Source organism: Salmo salar, chromosome 07 (genome assembly GCF_965601325.2).
Source record: "Salmo salar chromosome 07, fSalSal1, whole genome shotgun sequence".
NCBI lineage: Eukaryota > Metazoa > Chordata > Actinopteri > Salmoniformes > Salmonidae > Salmo > Salmo salar.
Genome location: NC_138297.1, coordinates 52,827,964 through 52,851,513, shown reverse-complemented (window position 1 = coordinate 52,851,513; position 23,550 = coordinate 52,827,964). Strand labels below are relative to the sequence as shown.

Sequence of the window (23,550 nt, the reverse complement as noted above, 5' to 3'; positions counted from 1 at the left end):
GAATTATAGGACTATTTCTCTCTATACAATTTGTATTTCATATACCTTTGACTATTGGATGTTCTTATAGGCACTTTAGTATTGCCAGTGTAACAGTATAGCTTCCGTCCCTCTCCTCGCTCCAACCTGGGCTCGAACCAGGAACACATCGACAACAGTCACCCTCGAAGCAGCGTTACCCATGCAGAGCAAGGGGAACAACTACTCCAAGTCTCAGAGCGAGTGACGTTTGAAACGCTATTAGCGCGCACCCCGCTAACTAGCTAGCCATTTCACATCGGTTACACCAGCCTCATCTTGGGAGTTGATAGGCTTGAAGGGGTGGGTATAATTTGTGGAACGTTCCAACAGGAATCTGTTCCAAAAAAAACGTAAAGTAAAAGGTTACCAACCAACAACGCATTCAAACCTAGCTAACTAGCTGCCGAATAGGCATCAACTCACCACGTAGCTTATTCTTAATGTTTGTCCATAGGCAACCAGAGTGAGGACAGACATTTTTCGGAATAAACGTGATGGGTGAAAAACGCAATGAAATAGACCACTCCCTACCCGGTATCTTATTCTGCCGCTATACAACTTTGTATGCGTTGTTTTTTGGCAACCTTGTTATTTACGAAGTTTTTGGAATAGATTCCTGATGGAACGTTCCACAAATTATACCCACCCGGCTTGAAGCACAGCGAAGGGCTGCTGGCAAAACACACTAAAGTGCTGTTTGAATGAATGCTTATGAGCCTGCTGCTGCCTACCACCGCTCAGTCAGACTGCTCTATCAAATCATAGACTTAATTATAATATAATAAACACACAGAAATACCAGCCTTAGGTCATTAATATGGTCGAATACGGAAACTATAATCTCGAAAAAAAAGTTTTTTTCTTTCAGTGAAATACGGAACCGTTTCGTATTTTATCTAACGGGTGGCAACCCTAAGTCTAAATATTCCTGTTACATTGCACAACCTTCAATGTTATGTCATAATTACGTACAATTCTGGCAAATTATTCTGCAATGAGCCAGGCGGCCCAAACTGTTGCATATACCCTGACTCTGCGTGCAATGAACGCAAGAGATGTGACACAATTTCATGTTAGCAGGCAATATTAATTAAATATGCAGGTTTAAAAATATATACTTGTGTATTGATTTTAAAGAAAGGCATTGATGTTTATGGTTAGGTACATTGGTGCAACGACAGTGCTTTTTTTGCAAATGCGCTTGTTAAATCAACACCCCCGTTTGTCGAAGTAGGCTGTGATTCAATGAGAAATTAACAGGCACCGCATCGATTATATGCAACGCAGGACACGTTAGATAAACTAGTAATGTCATCAACCATGTGTAGTTAACTAGTGATTATGTTAAGATTGATCGTTTTTTATAAGATAAGTTTAATGCTAGTGTAACAGTGTAGGTTCCGTCCCTCTCTTCGCCCCAACCTGGGCTCGAACCAGGGACCCTTGCACACATCAACAACTGACACCCACGAAGCATCGTTACCCATTGCGCCACAAAAGCCGCGGCCCTTGCAACGCAAGGGGAAACCCTACTTCAAGTCTCAGAGCGAGTGACGTCACTGATTGAAATGCTATCAGCGCGCACCACCGCTAACTAACTAGCCATTTCACATCGTTTACACTAGCTAGCAACTTACCTTGGCTTCTTGCTGCCCCCGCGTAACAGGTAGTCAGCCTGCCATGCAGGCTCCTCGTGGAGTGCAATGTAAGACAGTTGGTTAGAGCGTTGGACTAGTAACCGAAGGTTGCAAAAACGAATCCCCACTGAACAAGGCAGTTAACCCCCGTTCCTAGGCCGTCATTGAAAATAAGAATGTGTTCTTAATCTGACTTGCCTAGTTAAATAAAGGTGTAAAAATGAAGAAGAAGAAGAATTAGAAGAAATAAAAAATACAAATTTAAACGGCAAATCGGTGGCCAAAAATACAGATTACCGATTGTTATGAAAACTTGAAATCGGCTCTAATTAATCGGCCATTCCGATTAATCGGTCGACCTCTAATTCAGACCCTTTACTTTGTTGAAGCACCTTTGTCAGCGATTACAGCCTCAGTGTCTTCTTGGGTATGACACTACAAGCTTGGCACACCTGTATTTGGGGAGATTCTTTCATTCTTCTCTGCAGATCCTCTCAAACTCTGTCAGGTTGGATGGGCAGCGTCACTGCACAGCTATTTTCAGGTCTCTCCAGAGATATTGGATCGTGTTCAAGTCCGGGCTCTGGCTGGGCCACTCAAGGACATTCAGAGACTTGTCCCGAAGCCACTCCTGCGTTGTCCTGGCTGTGTGCTTAGGGTTGTTTTTCTGTTGGAAGGTGAACCTTCGCTCTAGTCTGAAGTCCTGAGCGCTCTGGAGCAGGTTTTCATTAAGGATCTTTCTGTACTTTGCTCCGTTCATCTTTCCCTCGATCCTGACTAGTCTTCCAGTCCCTGCCGCTGAAAAACATCCCCACAGCATGATGCTGCCACCACCATGCATCCCTGTGGGGATGGTGCCAGGTTTCCTCCAGACGAGACGCTTGGCATTCAGGCCAAAGAGTTCAATCTTGGTTTCATCAGACCAGAGAATCTTCTTTCTCATGGTCAGAGTCCTTTAGGTGCCTTTTGGCAAACTCCATGAGGGCTGTCATGTGCCTTTTACTGAGGAGTGGCTTCCGTCTGGTCACGCTACCATAAAGGCCTGATTAGTAAAGTGCTGCAGAGATGGTTGTTCTTCTGGAAGGTTCTCCCATCTCCACAGAGGAACTCTGGAGCTCTGTCAGAGTGACCCTCGGTTCTTGGTCATCTCCCTGACCAAGGACCTTCTCCCCTAATTGCTCAGTTTGGCTGGGCGGCCAGCTCTAGGAAGAGTCTTGGTGGTTCCAAACTACTTCCATTTAAGAATGATGGAGGCGACTGTGTTCTTGGGGACCTTCAATTGTTGATACCCTTCACCATATCTGTGCCCCGATACAATCCTGTCTAGGAGCTCTGTGTGCAATTCCTTCGACCTCATGGCTTGGTTTTTGCTCTGATATGCACTGTCAACTGTGAGACCTTATATAGACAGGTGTGTACCTTTCCAAATCATGTCCAATCAATTGAATTTACCCCAGGTGGACTCCAATCAAGATGTAGAAACATCTCAAGATTGATCAATTGAAACAGGATGCACCTGAGCTCAATTTCGAGTCTCATAGCAAAGGGTCTGAAAACTAATGTAAATCAGGTATTTTATTTGTAATACATTTGAAAAAAAATTAAAATATCTGTTTTTGCTTTGTCATTATCGGGTATTGTGTGTAGATTGATGAGGGGAAAAAATTATTTAATCCATTTTAAAATAAGGCTGTAACGTATCAAAATGTGGAAAAGTGGAAGGGGACTGAATACTTTCCCAATGCACTGTATATCCTGTTAAACCAATACTGTTGACTTGGATGCATTTTGACATATTCCCTATTGGTCGATCCTAACCCTACTTTGTTCAGACTTCCCATCCTTTCCCCTTCTTTGTGCAGTTACGTTTCCTCTCTCTCTGTTCTCTCTCTCTGTTCTCTGTTTCTGCTGGCAGTGCATGTTTCCTGTGTTGTGCATCCAGCAGGAGGTCTGGACTCATCCTACCATTAGCCACCTCTGGTCCAGGCTTTGATGTGTTTGGTGTCCACTTCTGGAAAACAACACATACGCTACTCTGAGGTCCTTCCGTTTTCCCCCACCCTGACTATTGGACCTCATTGAACATGCCCCCTTCACCTGTCCTAGAATGCCCCCCTGTCGTGTCCCAACTCACCTTTTCAGGCGGGTTCCCTCCAGACCTCTCTCTCTCCTTCTCTCTCTTTCTCTCTCTTTTCTATCTTTTGTTCTTTCTCTCTCTCTCTCGCTCCCCCGCTTTCATCCTTTCATAAGCTCAAGGCAGACTCTTCTGTGAGAACAAACAGCATACAAAGTTGGGATGTTTTTGTTGCCATGGCACCGGCAGGAAGCCTAGGCAGAGAGCTCTGTCAATATTGTATATATATTAGTATTATTAAGTGTTTTTTTTTGTTGCATTTTGAAACAATTTTTTGTTTTTATGATAACCTGTTCAGCAAAAATATCTGGTGGTGGTTGCCCATGGAGTTGCAGGACTGAAAATGGCAAGTCTGTTTACTTTGCTTGGCTAGCATTAGCTAGCTAGCTGGGAAGTCTGTTTACTTGGCTTTGCTAGCATTAACTAGCTAGTTGGGAAGTCTGCTTACTTGGCTTTGCTAGCATTAACTAGCTAGTTGGGAAGTCTGCTTACTTGGCTTGGCTAGGATTAGCTAGCTAGCTGGCGAATCTAATTTGAATGATGCATCAACACCTGATCAACACAGCACCAGATTTTTATTCCACCTGCCTCGGTTTCTGGAAGGATGTGGACTGTGGTGTGAGGGGATTACAGAGGCTCACCTCGTAGGAGACACTTGGTGATTACTGCCGAGGTGTGGTGTCTCTCAGGCACTTTTGCTGCCAAAGCATCACCCAGGTGGGTGCTACACATTCGGTGGTGGATGTTCCAGCAGACCTACAGAGGAGGAGTAGCTGTGAACTTCAGAGACAGAGGTGCCTGATAAAGAGCTCTCGACTGTTGTTTCTCCCTCCCTGGCTGTACCATCAACACCACCTCTACTCAAGCTACTCCTTTACTGAACTGCATCACGATCTAGCTGTGGAAGACATCTCCCATCAACTGCCAGCTCCCTGAATTTGTTTGAGATTCTGTATAAAAAGCTTTATATTAAATACACAGGAGGTTGGTGGCTCCTTAATTGGGGAGGACAGGCTTGTGGTAATGGCTGGAGCAGAATCAGTGCGTCGTTTGCGTCATTCCAGCCATTATTATGAGCCGTCCTCCTCTCAGCAGCCTCCACTGATAAAATACATCTATTATTATAATTATTAGAGGGGTTGGAGAGACTGACATAGATCAGGTGGAAGCGGTTGGTAGTTATCGCTTGATGGGTTGTGGCATGGACTGGACAATAGGGCCTCAATTATGTTATCTCGTCTTTACTTGACACCAAGCACCATCAAGAAACAACAACAGGTTGTGTAGATAAATATAATGTTTTGTCCTTTCAAGTTGGTAAAATTTCTACCAGCTATTGTCCGCATGTTGAGTCATCCCCAACTATTTCAACAGCAGATGCATTTCTCTCAACATTAACCTGCCTGTGTGTGCAGCCCGTGGGCGTAGTGACCAGAATTCCCCTTCCCAAACCTTCCGTCAATCAGAGTCGCATCACCAGGCAATGTCGCCATCACCATGCACCCATCACTCACAGACTGGTCCGGTGACACTCCCCTCTACCATTCTGCAGGTGACAGCATTGTCCCTGGAGGCGGAGATGAGGGGGACGGGGGAGGAGGGGGACGGGGGGAGGGAGAGGAGGGTAGAAGATAGAGGTGGTGATGGCTCTCTGGTCAGCAAACATGCCTTCATTGTATTCATTACTAATACTGTGCTATAATTGGTAATTGCTATAGCATGACCTGAGACGCCTGTGTACCTCCCTAATCACTGTGTCAGAAATAATCACACTGCCCACATGTAACAAGGCAGGAAGCTCTCAGCGTGTCACCATCATCAACATCTCTCACTTTCCACAGGAAAGTCACAGGAAAATCTGTTGTCCAGGGCGAATGTGTCACTGCCCACGACACACCAACAACAACCTGCAGCTCTGAGGAATTCAGCCAAGACATGCAATGATGCCTCAGCACAGAGACGCTGACATCAATACAGAGACAAGCTTCAGTATACCTGCAACTGGAACTGCAATGACTAACACTAATGACTGAAACAATGCTGTCGCAAAGTGAAGGAGCAAATCACACCTTCTGGTGAAGTTTCAGACACCAATTAAGTGTTTCCTTCTCGTTATTGAAATGATGGACTGGTCAAAAAGTGGGGGTGCAACAGAAAAACCCAAAGAGCGTTTCAGGGAACTTCACCACCGGTGGTCATTAATTGCAGAGCAATTACGAAGCATGGTGTCCATAATGAGTCATTATTGCATTGTAATTGTCTCTATGTCTGAGTAATGAGGCTGGTGTTGGGTGTTGTGATTTGGCTGGTTAGTTCTGCAGGCTCCGCTGGTCTTGGGGAGAGGCATAATCAACAGCAGCAGCAGTGGAATCTCTCTAAGAGAGCCTGGATGGTGTGTGTGCCCTCTGGCCAACCATAATAAGAGGAGCTGTCATGGGAGAGGGCCAGGAGACATCAGCTCCATTTGCAGTTAAGACACAGTGGAGATGGATCACGCAGCTGAGCCGATGTCTGTGTCCAGCCAAATTAGCTCTGAACTAATATCCTTCTGACAGGGTTTAGGATATGTTTCTACAGTAATGTTTTGTCTATCCATAATGGCTCTCTTATGTTGGATGTTTTTAGGGAAATTCAATTCATTCTTGATGTCGGATGACTCGGAATTGTGTGGTGGAAGACGTATCAGATAGGCATTGGTGCTGACCCTGCCAAGAATTTATATTTTCCATTAAACCTTTTGCTAGAGCTCAAATAACGATTCTGTATATTCTGCCCCATCCTGATTGCTGGTAATTACAGTCATGTGACATTTAGAGTCTGAAGTGTATAAATTAATATGCTTTTCTTTTGTAGTTCTCCTATAGGGACTGCAGCTGCGCTTCTCTTGTCTAAAGGTAATTTGACTATTGAGGCTTTTACAGACTTCTAATGGCCTCCTATTCATTTGCATATTTTATGTATTACCAAGCTTTACAGCACGACTTGGGCAATTAAGCACTTGAGCGATTTCTCAAGGGTCCCCACCTGGACCTGAACCCAAACAACCCTTACATCTCTCTCAAGTGCATTCATATCGTGAGCATTTATCTTAATAGAATTCATTCTCAAATTCACACAGCATCACCAAAATAGTTTGAAAACGGCATCAGTCTGATGGGATGCTGGAGTGATGGAAAAATAATGTGTGTTCTTAGCCTGCCCCCTGCTGGTAAATGGAGAACTACACGTCAGTAGAAATTACTAGGGCTGGGTGTTTTTCCTGCTCCTATCCAGGAGCTCCTGTGGACCTCATTTTATTTGTTAGCCTACAGTGAGGGATATGTTTTATTCGACCATTTGACCTTGCTAGGATTAAATCCTGGCTGTGGACATGATCCTGTGTCACAGTGTCACCTCCTTATCCATTTCAACAGACTGATTTACTACTGTCTTTCTTCTAAGAGTAAAGGTGCTGGGTAGGTCAACAAAAAGACTGGAGTTCCTCTCTACCATGACCCTTCCAGTAAGGAGACGAAGAGACAGGCTCTGGTGAAGTTTTCTTTACCTGCTGGACATTGTTTTCTCAGACTCAGAACACCATCTGTTATTACCTTATGAGTTGATTGTGTAATGTACTGAGAGACAGGTGTTAACTTGTTCACTGGGAATATCATCACCTTCTCTCGTCATCCTTTATTTGAATATATTGTTCCTTCGGTGAGACACGGAAGGGCAGAATACCTCAGGTGCCCATCTGGTTTTAGAGGACAACGTTTCAATTCAACATGTTGTGCTCGTAAAGCAAATAACTTGAAAGTCAGCGGGCGCTCAATTAATCATGCCCTCCAGCATTGCCTGATATATCAGTGAAATGTTTGAAGTTACCTAATCAAGGTGGTGGCAATAATGATGTGAAGTGGGTAATTAAAACCGCTGGCAATTTTAGATTTTCATTTAGATTTCATATCAGTCATCAGTCATATTTTTTATGATCATGCGCTGGTAATATAGAAGCAGTAATTGTAAAACAAGACATTTAACCCAAATGATCATTTATGTGTACACCATTAGTTCTCAGCAGTAGAGTACTGGTATAGCAGATATCGATTGAGCTCTGAAATACATACTGCAAAAACATTTGTCATCCACAGTCAGTAAGCTAAGGTAGAATGGTGTAATTCTATTTAATAATAGCAGACTCATTTCTGAAATTGCTTGTTTTTTCCAGTTATTTTCCTTTATTCCCTGCCTTCGTCTCAGAGGACAGGCCAACCAAAGCAAAACCCCTGGATTCCTGAGCGAACCACTATGCTCCTTGGCCCTGCTAGCGAGAGTTTAGAATGTTATTGTAACTGACATCATGTGACTACAAAGAGAACAGAAACTGTTGAGAGGACAATGGAGAGACGAAGAGAACCCTGAAATGCTATACTGCACTGTAGTCTATTGTATGTGGAGTGGATGTATTTGAAGTGGGCAGTTATTGGTGTTTTACTCTTGTCTATGATGAAGCTGTCAGACACTTACAGTGTATACAATATGTGGCATACAGGTGGATTCTAAGACGGAGTATGATGATAATGAAGATGATGATGGAGATGTGGAATTCCTCACAGTAGTGATAGTCTCAGCCACCACCGTTGTCTCTGTGTGAGGTAGCAATAAGCCTGGGGACGAGGTTACGATATGACCATGATGACCATTATGCTAATGCTGATGGAAACCATATTGGAAATGACGGTGACCACGATGATGATGATGATGATGATGATACTGGACAGGTTTTACAGGTTGTAGACCAGCTGCAGTCAGTCTGGTGTCAGCTCTGCCTCAGCCAGTAGCACAGTGAGCGGCAGGCCAGCCACTAACAGAGCAGCCATTCCCTGGGTCTTGATTACTTCCAGATGACAGCCCAGACAGCCTGGCCAGAGAGAACTCAGCACTCAGTCACAGACAGAGAGAGAGGGGGGAGGCAGAGATAGGGAAGGGGAGGAGAGGGAGAGAAACAGACAGAGTGGTGGAGAGGAAAGGATGAAGCAGTTGCATGTGAAGTGGTTTAGCAGTGTTCCAGTCAGCGTTCTTACCTCATTCTCCTGAGGGTTGTTTGTGCACAGCTCTTTCCAGCTGGGACCTAGCTGGCTGCTGTGATTGACTGGTGACTGATCCACATTCAGATCCCAGGGAGACAGACAGACGACAGGGCAGTGTCAGTGTGTATGTGCTGGGCCGAGAGTCAGCATGATGCATCAGTGGGGTCTACTCATCATCACTGTGTTGTACTGCCAGCTGTACCTGGCTGCTGCTCAACACTGGAGGAAAGGTAGGACGCCTGAGCACCTCACAGAGCTTAGACTGACTTCAGGTCAGTTTGAGGGGTCCCCATAGACACGTTTATAGAAAGTGAATGGTTGTTGTGTAGATCTACTCAGATCTAGTAGCAATAAGAAGTAATGAACTGCATTTTGGAATCAAAGGAAAAAATAAACAAAATGGTTATGTATTAAGTATCGTTGTGTGTTATCATAACTGAACATTTTGCTGCCAAATAGATTATTTAGGTGGAGTTAAGTAGGCCAAAAACAATTCTGCAGACTTTTTTCTGATGTGTTTGCAGACTTTTAAGAGATTTGATGGTTTTTTTTAAGAAAAGACAAAGGTTTTGTTTGCTTTGGCAGGGCTGTGGGTGTTAGGCTCCTGTATGTATGTGATTGTGTTGATGAGAAGGAGAGAAATGCTATTTTCTGAATATCTTTCAACTAAGTTCCCAGGGAAAAACAATTTCAAGTGCCTCTTTGTAGTTGGGGCCAAACATTTGGATCCACATTCATACATTTTCCCTCCCTCCTACACACGTCAATGTTTGGTTCCTTGGAAATGTTGACTGCCGAAAATAGATCCCTCCGAATGAAGGAATGTAGGAGGGTGGATTTACTGGTAAATCACTGAATCAGTCACATGATGTTGAACTTGCTTCAGGAAACGTGACTTAGCTCAGGTCTTTGCGGCAGATGAGATCCAGTCATATACATGATGTGTCTGTGTGGATACGAGTCTGACATGATCAGATAAAATAATACAAACTTTATTAATCCCAGAGGGAAAACTGGTCTGTCAATCAGTCATGTCTCAGTATCCATTAGGGAAAATATTATTACATGCATGTCATACTAGTACTAAGCTTATCTACTGTATGGCTATTGAACGTCAGGTCACTTCTAAAGATCACATCTGAATATTTATGATTTGATAAAGGGGACAGACGGTGATTTAGAATTGGGGACAAACTGTAAGTGTAGCCCATGTGACTGTCTCTGGCGCACTCTGACTGCTGCCAAATTCTTCCCCAGCTGTTTTGACTGCAGCAGCTTGGAAGAACATCTGCATATCTGACTTGATGTATTGTTATCCCTTCAATATTGAGACATATCTTGTCCCATATTTGGAGCTCTCAGGTCTTCGGTCCACTGAGAAAGTTCTAATTAGGACATATACTAAGCTTGCTCCAGAGTGTGTGCATTCTGTGGATAATATCAGTTTTGACATCACAATGCAAATGTGGAAACTGGTTAAGCAAACATCATTCATCAGTTGTAGTATGGGAAATGTTCCTGACTTTGGTTTTGGCTCTGACTTTAATCCAAATAACCATTACTGTAAACCTGGAGGACGGGGACCTCTGCCTGCTTTTCTCTAGTCACGACACAATTCCAGCCAAGACCATTTAGCACTGCTTGTAATGAATGGCTTTGTGTTTTCCCCTGGCTCATTCCATGTGCTTAGAGGGAGATTACAAGTTCCCTGCTTGTTTGTGAGGACACAGGGGACAGTGTCCTAGCAAACACTGATTATTTAGTCTAGCGCTACAGTGGGCCGAGAAGCATGAGCGATAATTGGTTTCTTCTAGCTCAGAGCTTTGAAAACTGAGATCTGCTTTCAGAGGTGGCTCATCCACTGTAAACCAGCAACCACTTATTCCATATGTGATCGGCTAGATTTGGAAACCGAGTCTACTGTGTATCAGATGACTGTGTTGGCCCGCTGAGCTAAAGCCTAGGCATTACACAAGTCTTCAGGTCTCAGGCAAAGTTACACATCACATGGGCATTGCACGTATTTGTTTCTTTGTGTTGCTGTTGTTCTGCTGAGGTGAAAACAAGGTTCCCTCCTGTTCTTCACTTCTGACTCGAGCTCAACACAGTGGACTCAACTCATCATCTGTGTGTGGAATTCCAGCTCCACCTACCTCCACTTATACACTGGAAGGCATCAGGAAAGGATGTGCTGCTGGATAAAAGTCAACATTGGGGCTTAGGCTTTCCAGTACATACTGGATGAGTATCTCACTTGGATGCACAGTAGCACATATCAGCCCAAATCTGGGGGGAAATTATGACGGCAATGTCTGGCATTCCTCGCAGCTGCTGTATGTATGGCACCTGTGCAACTACTGGTGAAACCCATACAAATTGCTGGCTGGTTGGAGCAGCCATTTTGGAGCTAATATCTCCACAGTGGTACAGCATCGCCTTAACATCAAACGATTCATGGAAAATGAAGCATGGAAATTAACCTCATAGACCTCATAACCTCACTGTTCACACTGGCTATGTGCCAATAAAAGTTGTTGTCCCTATGGGTGTGTTCTGTATGCTTATACATTCCAACGCTGCTTCTTTAACCCTGTTTCTGAATGGGGAGAATATGGCAAGTGTTGTCCCATTGAGAGTGTGAGGCCTTGGTGGCCGGACGGTTAGGAGTACAGTGGAGAGGGACTGGGAATGGCAAGAGCTGATCTTGGATCAGAATCCATATGGAGTACAGTCGGAGAACAGTGGAATTGTGCTGGGCGTCAGTTGACCAGGAGCTGATTCCTGATCAGCTTCCATAAAGAGGGCCAATGTTTAAACTATGATCCTCATTAAGCTCAGTGAGCCTATATTTCTCTTGGCTCAAACAGCAGATTACTGTACAGTGATTGGATATCTGGCTTAGATTAGTAACAAGAGCACATTCTACAGTATTAGGGAACTAACCAAGCTCAGATAGAATGTCACTCTCTGACAGGTGTTGTATCTATGAAATAATGAGTAAACTATGGTGTAAGGTATGGATAAACAGTAGCCCTGTGTGTTGTGTTACATAAAGCTAAGTTACAACCGCATCGAACACTGAACTGTTGAGAGGACAACTTATTTTACCCCTAGTCACGCTGTGTTCCTACCATGACCTTTCTGTTCAGTCCAGGGCCCAGGCATTCCTCAGACAGACTGAAGCACTGCATGATCGATGGTCTGTTTGTGTCCACTTCATACATGCTCCGACTTCCAATCAAGCTTCTTATTTGGACCTTGTCTGTCTGTACCTGACCCTTCAACCAAAAAGCACATGGCCCTGTACTTTCAACACACAGTCGGAGTTCCTGCCAGGTATTCAGGCTGTAATGGAAAAGAAAGCAAATAAGGTATTGAGCGAGAGATGCTGTTGCACCAAACTTTCTTTGGGTTGGGCTGGGCTGTGTCATCTCTAGGTCATGTTAACAACATTTCTCAAAGTGTCATATTTTTCTGTTGAGGTCAAATACTTGACCACAAGAATGTCTCTATGTACTGTAGCTGTCTCTCAAACTGGTGAAGGGTATTATCATGTCACTACTGTGACTCCTGCCTCAAATTGTCCCCTTAGTGTTAAGAAGCCGCTCAGAGTAATACAGAGAAAACCCTGTGAAAAGAAGCCCATTAGTCCCATTATCTCACTTAACGAGTCCTTTGTAGATATAATAACTACCACATCACCCTTACAGGTAAAATAATAGGTGTGAAGGAGGTGGTTCAGTGAATGGTCTCATCTGAGATCAGAATACCTGCCTTAGCTGCATTTAGGTCAGGAGCTGCCTTTAGCTCAGCAGTCTTGTGGTATGCAAGAGACCAAGGTTGGAACCCAGTTGGTAAGCTTGTGTCCAGGTGTTTCTCTGCTCCTGGTTAGCTCCCCTTATAAATGACAGAGCTGCCATAGTCTGCAGTTCTGAAGGCTGAGAGAGAGGGCTTTTATGAGGAGCAGACCACAGCTCCTGAACTCTCAGGCCTGCTGCGGCACATATGCCCTGACACTTTGAAATCTGACCACACTACCCTATAGCCTATGCCTTATAGACACACCTGACACTTTGAAATCTGACCACACTACCCTATAGCCTATGCCTTATAGACACACCTGACACTTTGAAATCTGACCACACTACCCTATAGCCTATGCCCTATAGACACACCTGGCTCTTTGAAATCTGACCACACTACCCTATAGCCTATGCCCTATAGACACACCTGGCTGTTTGAAAAGAGGGGGCATCTATAACGTGGGACACACCTGCGATTACCGGTGTCAGAGGTTTAAACGTTTTCACCCGGTTTCACATGGGGACGTCTGCTGCAGTTTACCACCTAGTTGTCTCCCACAAACCTGGGGCTAGATAGTTTAACCTCTTACATCTAGATGTTGCGCAAGCGGAACACCGCTCCAATATCCAATGATAGGGCGTGGCGCGAATTACAAACTCCTCAAAAATCCCAAAACTTCAATTTTTCAAACATATGACTATTTTACACCATTTTAAAGACCAGACTCTCCTTTATCTAACCACATTGTCCGATTTCAAAAAGGCTTTACAACGAAAGCAAAACATTAGATTATGTCAGGAGAGTACCCAGCCAGAAATAATCACACACCCATTTTTCAAGCTAACATATAATGTCACAAAAACCAAAACTACAGCTAAATGCAGCACTAACCTTTGATGATCTTCATCAGATGACACTCCTAGGACATTATGTTATACAATACATGCATGTTTTGTTCAATCAAGTTCATATTTATATCAAAAACCAGCTTTTTACATTAGCATGTTTTGTTCAGAACTAGCATACCCACCGAAACTTCCGGTGAATTTACTAAATTACTCACGATAAACGTTCACAAAAAACATAACAATTATTTTAAGAATTATAGATACAGAACTCCTTTATGCAATCGCGGTGTCAGATTTTAAAATAGCTTTTCGGTGAAAGCACATTTTGCAATATTCTGAGTAGATAGCCCGGCCATCATGGCTAGCTATTTTGACACCCACCAAGTTTGGCACTCACCAAACTCAGATTTACTATAAGAAAAATTGGATTACCTTTGCTGTTCTTCGTCAGAATGCACTCCCAGGACTTCTAGTTTACACCCAATGTTGTTTTGGTTCCAAATAATCCATAGTTATATCCAAATAGCGGCGTTTTGTTCTTGCGTTCAAGACACTATCCGAAGGGTGACGCGCCGGCGCGTATCGTGACAAAAAAAATCTAAATATTCCATTACCGTACTTCGAAGCATGTCAAACGCTGTTTAAAATCAATTTTTATGCGATTTTTCTCATAAAATAGCGATAATATTCCGACCGGGAGACGTAGTTTTCGTTCAAAGACTGAAAATGTAAAATGGACTCTTCACGTAAACGCGCGCACCCGTTTCATTGTTCTCAGATCGACCACTATCCAAATGCGCTACTGTTTTTCAGCCAGGGACTGCAGAGTCATCATTCCCCGTTCTGGCGCCTTCTGAGAGCCTATGGGAGCCTTAGAAAATGTCACGTTACAGCAGAGATCCTCTATTTTCCATAAAGAGGCTATAGAAGGCCAAGAAATGGTCAGAGAGGGCACTTCCTGTATGCAATCTTCTCAGGTTTTGGCCTGCCATATGAGTTCTGTTATACTCACAGACACCATTCAAACAGTTTTAGAAACTTTAGGGTGTTTTCTATCCAAATCAAACAATTATATGCATATTCTAGTTTCTGGGCAGGAGTAATAACCAGATTAAATCGGTTACGTTTTTTATCCGGCCGTGAAAATACTGCCCCCTATCCTAAACAGGTTAACCTACATAGACATGTTTACAGTATGCAGTAAGTGTAGGATTTTACATGACCTATTGCCACTGTGTGAATGTATTTGACTATATTGTATACTGTATGCCACTGCGTAAATACTGCAATGTGTGTTGAGTTTGACTGACCTCCTGGTCACAACAACGGCAACCATATTCACCCGCTCAATGGGAAATTATGGATCTATTGTATTTCAGGCCTTCTTTTGGTTGCCATTGGTTTAATGAGTTATTCAACTACTCAAAATGCTATCTCTCCTCTTCTCACTTTCTCTCTCCTTTCTCTTCAGCCCTTTACCCATCAGCTTTTAGAGTGAAGCGTGGCACACACTCATTGGTCAACCCCACCTTCCAGAACTCTGTGGAAGATGTTAATCTGCTTTTTGAGGTGAGTCGAAAATAGCCATCTCTGCTTAAATTACATTAATGAGCTTAAAGGGGATTTAATTAATTGTGAATGTTACTTGGAAACAATAAGATTGTTGTCAGATAAAGTTAAATCTTCCACAAACGTAACGTTTTATTGCAGGCTCTCAGTCTAACAGTCTGGCTCTTCTCTCCGACCCACAATGTCTTTAATACTTAATAATGTTCTGACATTGAACTCCATATCCCAGAGGCCCCTGCTTCTTCTCATTGTTGAGCCAGACCATATCCACTGTGGGCACAACCCAGATTCATCCACACATATTACAGCTGGTATGTTGGAGCCCAAGGAGCAAACATTATGTCTAGACATATACCGCTCAACCATCCACCGCTCTGATGTTTAAGTGGAAAACATGGACACAGAGGTTATAGGTTATTGAATCTTTGTGAATCTTGTGGGGTAGCAGCAAAACATGTTGCATCAGAATCAATGCCACTCAAGCTTTTATATTCGCCATTGCTTCTAAATAAAATATCTTAGGCATAACAAGTCAAAAATACCTGAAAGCTCATCTCTTGTGCTTTTGGGAAGAATTCTTAACTTTCTGAAACTCTGTTAGTTACTTAAGTGAGTTGTAGGTTGCGTAGGGGCCCCTTTCTCCATACTGTAGCAAACTCTTCTATCAGTCCTTGTTAGTGCCAAATCTCAAATCAACCCCTAGACCCTGCACTTATGGAGATCTGAGAGTGCATAGGGTCTAAGGGTTGATTTGGAATTGGGCAATACAGTAGGGGAAGAGGCTACATTTCAACTGTTAAGACAGAACTCAGAACATCGCTGAGCAAACAACAGAAACCAAGAAGTGCGTGTGCAGTAAGCAAAGTTGGAGAGCTCTTGTCTTCAGCAGTGGGCCTATGTGTGTAGGTGTGTGTATCTCCTCAGTTCCATTCAGAGAGAGAAGTGAAAGTTAGATGTTTGACTGTTTGACATTTCCTGTTTGATGTGAATCTTGTGGGTACTACCGCTCGTCGTGCTGCAGGGAAATGGAGGTTGGAAGGGCAGAGGCAGAGGCAGAGAAGCTGTAGGCAAAGGGAACAGTCCTCATGGGTTCAAACTTTATGAATTTCTTACAGTTGAACTTGGGCTACGAGAGTCATGGTTGGAGCAGGAACGTAGTTTTGACCTACTGGGAAAGGGAAGCTGAAGCCTCAGTCAGCAGTCATCATCAGTAGCAGTGTGTGAGTAAAATCATTGGGGAAACCAAGCCAGGAAAAAAAGCCATATTACAACCTATGTGTTGTGAGAATTTATTTGTTTGCTCTATAACCTGTTAGTTCATATGTCTTGCCACTGTGATATATTGATATATAGGCCTAAAGCCGAGTCAATAAGAAGACACAGTGGCAGAATAAATTCAACCACACATTTGTTTCATCACAAAACCGGAGAGCAACCTCTGTCCGTTGAAGTCCACAAAGCATATTGAATGTAACCAACAGTTACATGAACTACAGCATGGTCAAGCAAATTAATGTTTCTGGAATTTTCAGACTACTTAACAACTATTGATTTAGAGCCACGGGGAGTTACCGCAAGTCACAAAGAAAACAGGAGCTGCCTCCACTATTCCACCACCATTTCAACTTCAACATTTCAACATTATCAAATCACCTATGCTTAGTCTAATACAATGACAACTAAAATACACCAAAAACAATCTAGTCCAATCAACGTAATGTGGCGTACAGCAGGTCAGCCACCAGGGGGAGACTCGTCGAGGCCTGGTGACAGACGGTGTATACATCACGAGGCAATGGCTCCATCTGCTGGACGTGCCAGGTCTCGACGGGTTCTCCGGCCAGGACTAATTGGGGCTGATTGGGAGCTGGTGAGTAATCAAGGACTGATTGCTCACCACCTGTGCAAGGTCCATAAAGCTGCCAGAAGGGCAGGACACAGGGAGAGTAGGGGAAGAAAGGACTCCCGTATAGTTGGGGACGGTTACAGAGGGAGCTGGAGTGAGTGCAGTTGGGATCCCGATAGGATACAGCAAGACCTAGGGGAGACCTATCCTTTTCTTTTTGATATATTATTTAAATAAATACCATTGAAACCGAGTTTATCCTACTCTGTCCAAGTCTGATCTGTGTAAACGTCTTGACCAAACCCCCTGGTCTGCCACAAGTGGTGGAGAATGCGGGCAATCTGATAACGTGGTCAGATCAGGGTTGACGTTTACACAGCATCAGCATGGACAAGTTGATAGCTCAGTTCATCTGGGCCCAACAAGCACAACAGACGGTTCAGGAACAAACGCTGGAGAAACAGCGACTACAAAACGTCCACCTCGTTGGGAAAATCAGGAAGCTGCAAGGAGGAGCGTCTCCTGCATCACATCCCAACCAATTTTTAATCAAGCTAACGGAAGACGATGACATCGAAACATACCTCTGTACGTTTGAACGGACCGCGCTATGGGAAGGATGGCCAAGGCCGAAGTGGGCAAGTCTGCTGGCCCCGTTCCTCGCTTGGAATGCCCAAAAGGCGTATTGGAACCTGAACGGCGAACAGGCGGCTAACTATGACAGACTCAAACGGAAGATACACAGCCGCTACGGGTACAGCCTGGCCCATCGGGCTCAACAGTTCCACAACTGCAGGTTCGTACCCGATGCATCCCCCCGAGCCCAGATGAGCGACCTACTGCGCGTCACCAGGGCATGGCTCCTAACCAACGTATCCACCCTCTCCATCCTTGACAAAGTGGCACTGGATCGCTTCTTACGGGTGCTACCCCACGACGTGAAGAGGGCAGCGAGTTTATGCGAGCCCCAGACCTTGGAGGGCCTCCTGGAAGCAGTGGAGAAGCATTAGAACACTCAGGCCCTGCTGAGTGGGAACGGGGACGAGGGGACAGAAGGACAGCCCCACCGCTGTATCCCCCGAACCGACAGTCGGCAGGGCCAAAGGACCGCAAACCCGTGGAGAGACGGCTGAGGTAGGGCCGACCCGCCACCGACGACCCCAGGTAGATGGAGACCAAATGTGCCCGTGGGCACATTGCCTGGAATTGCTCGGCTTGAAAGGAGTCGATGCCATCAGCTAGCCCCGGAGGCGAGGTGGGTCACGCCGTGAACTATGTCACCTCCTGTTGGGCGCACCACGAATCAATTGCACCCATGGTCCCGGTGAAGGTTGACGGACACGACACGGAAGCGCTATTAGACTCCGGAAATACGGTTACGCTCGTAACCACGAGCCTGCTGAACCAGGAGACTGAACAGGGTAGGGAGATGTCCATTTCCTGTGTTCACGGTGACACAAAGCGGTATCCAATCGTATGGACCAACATCGTGATGCCACAAGGGAGCTGCCAGATGATGGTGGGTGCAGTACCAGAGTTGCCGGTACCTCTCCTAGTGGGACGGGATTGTCCGCTATTCACGGCCATATGGGGGCATGAGTTGAGGAAAAATACATCAGCCGGCCGAAGAAGAGAGCGGGGACGACCCATCGCCTGTGCGGCCCGGAAGCAACCGGTTAACCAACCTGTATCTACGGGTCCAGAGTCGGAGGGGGCGCAAGAACCCGACCCCCTGGTTAACCACTGGAGGAGGAGCCCACCTCCCCCTCCTCGATTTCGAGGGGCCAGTCGAGACACTTGCTGGGGGCCAACTGTGGGGACAATTCGGGATGGCCCAGTGGGAGGGTCTGAACTTGAGAGCCGCCGCAGCCCAAGTGATAGCGGTGGATGGACAGCTACTTCCGTGGGTGAGTGACTGGCGATACCCCCATTTCCAAATCAAGAATAACCTTTTGTATCAGGTGTCGCTCCAACAGGGGGAACTTTGAGAAGTTGCTGCCCCGACGGTACGTGGGAACCATTCTTCAGGTGGCCCACACCCTCCTGGGAATGGAGAAGCCCCGGGAATGGATCGCCACCCGGTTCCACTGGCCCGGGATGAGGAGGGCCGTGGAAGACTACTGTCGCAGCTGCGCGGAGTGTCAAATGACTGCCCCAAAGGCCCACTTCCGAAACCCACTGGTCCCCCTACCGATCATTGGGGTGCTCATGGCATCGCCATGAATGTAGTGGGACCCCTGGTAAAAACAGCACGAGGACACAGGTACATCCTGGTAATAGTAGACTATGCCACCCGGTATCTCGAGGCCATTCCCCTACGGGCGGAGGTGTCCAAGGGAATCGCCCGGGAGCTGTTCCACCTCTTCAGCCGGGTGGGCATCCTGAAAGAGATCCTGACAGACCAAGGTATGAAGTTTATGCCCCGCCTAATGAAAGAGTTGTGTGCCCTCCTGCAGATCAAGCAGATCTGGACCTCCGTTTTTCACCCGCAGATGGATGGGCTCGTTGAGCGCTCCAATAAAATGCTCAAGCAAATGCTGCGGAAGGTCATCGAGCAGGACAGGAAGAACTGGGACCAGCTACTACCCCACCTAATGTTCTTAATCCGAGAAGTACCTCAGTCCTCCACGGGGTTTTGGACCTCGCCAAGTAGGTGTGGGAAGCCCAACCGACCCCATTACGCAACGTGGTAGAGCACGTGGAGACGATGAGGGAGTGGATGACAGCCATATGGCCAGTTGTGAGGGAACATATGGAGAAGGCCCAATGCACCCAAGCCCAGGTCTCCAATCGGGGAGCCCAGCCCCGAGAATTCCAGGTGGGAGACAGGGTGTTGGTCTTAATTAATCCCCACGGCCGAGAGTAAGTTCCTGGCAACATGGCATGGGCCATACGAGGTGATCGAGAAGCTGGGACCGGTCAACTACCGCGTACGGCAACCGGGAAGAGGGAAACCCCAACAGATTTACCACGTGAACCTGTTGAAGAAGTGGTACGAGAGGGCAGCCTTGGCCATGTTATGGTCGGGACCCAGGACGCCAACGGTACCAGTGGTGGTCCCGAGCAACGAGGACCTCGACCCTGCCCAGAAGCAAGAGCTCAGGGAGCTTGTCGATCGGAACACGGTGGTGTTCTCCGAGACGCCAGGCCGCACGACCCTCATTGAACACCACATCCGTACCCGGCCCGGGGAAACGGTACGAAAGAGGCCATATCGGATTCCGGATGCCCGAAGGAAGGCCGTGAAACAAGAAGTGGAGGCTATGCTGAGGATGAAGGGTCATTGAAGAGTCTCACAGTGCATGGTGCAGCCCCATTGTGTTGGTGCCCAAACCGGATGGTAGCCTCCGCTTCTGTAATGACTTCCGGGGTGTGAACGAAATAAGCTTATTCGACGCCTACCCCATGCCGAGGGTGGATGAGCTCATCGACCAATTAGGAAAGGCCCGGTACATCAGCACCCTTGACCTGACCAAAGATATTGGCAGGTAACATTTGCAGCCTCCTCCCGGGAGAAGATGGCGTTCTCGACTCCTGACGGTTTGTATCAGTACCGGGTGCTCCCGTTCGGTCTCTATGGAGCCCTGCCCATCTTCCAGCGACTGATGAACAGAGTGCTTCGACCCCACCAGCAGTACACAGCGGCATATCTGGATGATATCATCATCCACAGCCAAGGTTGGGAAGAGCACCTGACGCGCCTCCAGGCGGTGCTGGATGCGCTTAGACAAGCCGGGTTGACCGCGAACCCCAAGAAATGCAAACTAGGTTTCGAGGAGGTGGAGTACCTGGGGTATTTGATCGGACGGGGGAACGTCAAGCCCCAGGAGAGGAAGGTTCACGCGGTACGTGACTGGCCCGTTCCACGTACCAAGACACAGGTCAAGTCCTTCCTGGGACTGGTCGGATACTATAGCCGGGTTATCCCCAACTTTGCGGCTATAGCTTCCCCCCTCACCGATCTAACCAGGGCCGCGAACCCCCGCCTCCCGAAAACAGTGAGATGGACGGACGAGACAGAAGCGGCGTTCAGCCGTCTGAAGGGAGCGCTGTGCTCCCATCCGATTCTCGTAACGCCCAATTTCCAGGTGCCGATGGTGGTCCAGACGGATGCATGTGATACGGGACTAGGGGCTGTTCTGTCCCAGATACATGATGGGGAGGAGCACCCCATCATGTACATCAGCCGAAAGCTGATACCGAGAGAAAAAAGTACTCTATTGTTGAGAAAGAGTGTCTAGCGGTGAAGTGGGCGCTAGACACTCTCAAGTATTACCTGTTAGGTACCCACTTCACCCTGGTCACGGACCATGCTCCCCTGGTCTAGATGGCCAGGGGAAAGGACACAAACGATCGGGTCACCAGGTGGTTCTTGTCCCTTCAACGCTTCTCTTTTTCTGTTGTGCACAGGTCAGGGGCGAAGCATGGAAACGCGGATGCCGTATTGAGAAGGGAGACATACGTCACACTGATGACAGTCCCCTCCCCGACAGAGCTAAGGGGGTGGGGGGGAGGGGCGTGTCATAGGGGAGACCTATCCTTTTCTTTTTGATTTATTATTTAAATAAACACCCTTGAAACCGAGTTTATCCTACTCTGTCCGTGTCTGATCTGTGTAAACGTCTTGACCAAACCCCCTGGACTTCCATAGTAAGCTAAATATGATGTGGCTTCCCATGGTTCTGATTTCTCTCTCTCTCTCTCTCTCTCTCTCTCTCTCTCTCTCTCTCTCTCTCTCTCTCTCTCTCTCTCTCTCTCTCTCTCTCTCTCTCTCTCTCTCTCTCTCTCTCTCTCTCTCCTGTGTGTCTGTGTGTGTCTGTGTGCACTTGTGCATGCATGAAAGTAGAAAAAACACATTGACTCACCCTACTTGTAGAGAAATGCCAATGCCATCCTCATCTCTTTCATGTTGACGAAACGGTCTATACAGTACATGCTTTTATTTTTTGTTGTCCTAGGCTACCTGGCTAAAAGGCTTACTCGCTAGCCTAACTTCCTTTCATGGTCAACGTTAGCTAGTTAACATTAGCCTTCTACATCTAGCTACATATTGAACTTCCATGAGATACATTCCGCCTCTTGCGAACTGAAGTAAAATTCTGAAAGACCTAGACGAAATATTTTTTTAAATTACACTTTTTTCTTTTACAATTTTTTGGGGAAGCCTGGCTTCCCTTGGCATCCATGAATACATGCCAACGGGAGTCAGGTTACTCAAGGTAAACCGTCCCTCTATCCATGGAAGGAACAGAAACTTATTTTTAAGGTCTTAATTATTGAGTGTTTAGTCCGATTCAACTGAGGAAAAGACAGCAAACATATTTTGTAATGTATTGTATACCCCCTGGTGGTAAGAGCTTGACTTGTATTCCACTTATACCATTGGTGGTGCATGAGGTGAGTTTCACCATGACTCTGTTGGGAAATCACTCTGATCGACTCATTCAGTCAATTGATTAAATCAATCAAACAATCTCAGAACATGAAGGCACTGAGATGACAGATGGACATATGAAAAGTGGATCTGATAGAACCTGTAAAGAATCTAATACAACTGTGTCTGTCTTCTAGATCCTGCTGGCAGGCCTGCAGATCGAGGGTGAGGACAAGCCCTTCGTGATCCCAGACAAGGAGCTGGCGTCTCTGAGGAGGGTCCAAAAGCTGGAGGTTATCTGTGAGGACATCCTGCCCAAGAGACTATCTGAGATCAGACGTCTGACCTCCCACCTGTCCCAGCGCAGAGGTGCCCTGAGCAGGGAGGACTTTGAGCGCACAGTGCTCACTATCGTGTACACTGCCCAGACACTGGCTCATACCACCTCCCAACACCAGAAGGCGCTGTGGGGAGACGCCCTGCTGCAGCTGTTCAGGGCCATACAAGAAGATCTGACGCCCCCACCCAGGACACCTCAGCACTAGTGTTATGGACATGTGGACACATTCTTTCAGATACTGTAATATACTGATTATTTTATACTGTAACACAAGTCACTTTTTGGCAGAGAATTTGAAGGATGTTTTCTATTGAGTTGTTTTGTATTATCAAATGACTGTTCTGATAATGTAATATGTTTGGTTATGATGATATGATCTAATCATATTGAAAGGAGGATGTGGGAATAGGAGGGATGTGATCTATGTGCTGTTCATGTTCTATCTATTGGATTCCGCCTTGTTCTAGGACTTCAGATGTAATCAAACATTTGAAATATTTTATCAGTCACTCTGTCATGATTCATAACCGGTCTTTATCAAATCTTCTGTCATAATCTTCTCAGCTGTTTATCACAATCACATAATCTTTCCCCAGCACAGTCCTATGGCAAAAAGGAGCTTCATGAAAAAGTTATCCTATGAGGTGCAGAAATATTGTATTGACCTGTAACATTGCTTTGGATGAAGACAGGGGTATCAATTTGCTCAGCTTATTTCTCTGTAATTGATATTATAATAAAATAATTCTCAATATATATATTTTATAACTGTACCATAGTTATGGCCATGTTATGAACCAACCTATCCCGATGCAGTAAAAACATATATTTATGCAAAATCTTTTTGACTGCAGACCCATTATATATTTTTTGCTTATCTGGATTCACAGGTTTTACGCACCAACAAG

At 45.8% G+C, this 23,550-nt stretch overlaps 1 protein-coding gene across 1 annotated transcript; it reads left to right on the top strand.

Moving 5' to 3' along the window:
- Positions 1-8,725: 8,725 nt before the first annotated feature.
- On the top strand, positions 8,726-23,483 carry LOC106609496 (protein FAM180A). The gene is made up of 3 exons (XM_014208371.3): positions 8,726-9,091; positions 14,985-15,082; positions 22,500-23,483. The coding sequence occupies exons 1-3, from the start codon at positions 9,010-9,012 to the stop codon at positions 22,845-22,847; spliced, it is 528 nt and encodes a 175-aa protein (XP_014063846.1). The 5' UTR covers positions 8,726-9,009; the 3' UTR covers positions 22,848-23,483.
- The last annotated feature ends 67 nt before the right edge of the window (positions 23,484-23,550 follow it).

Coding starts and splice junctions, on each gene's coding strand:
- LOC106609496 (XM_014208371.3), top strand. CDS start 9,010: ATGATGCATCAGTGGGGTCTACTCATCATCACTGTGTTGTACTGCCAG. Junction 9,092..14,984: donor TGCTCAACACTGGAGGAAAG/GTAGGACGCCTG, acceptor CTTTCTCTTCAG/CCCTTTACCCATCAGCTTTT. Junction 15,083..22,499: donor ATGTTAATCTGCTTTTTGAG/GTGAGTCGAAAA, acceptor TCTGTCTTCTAG/ATCCTGCTGGCAGGCCTGCA.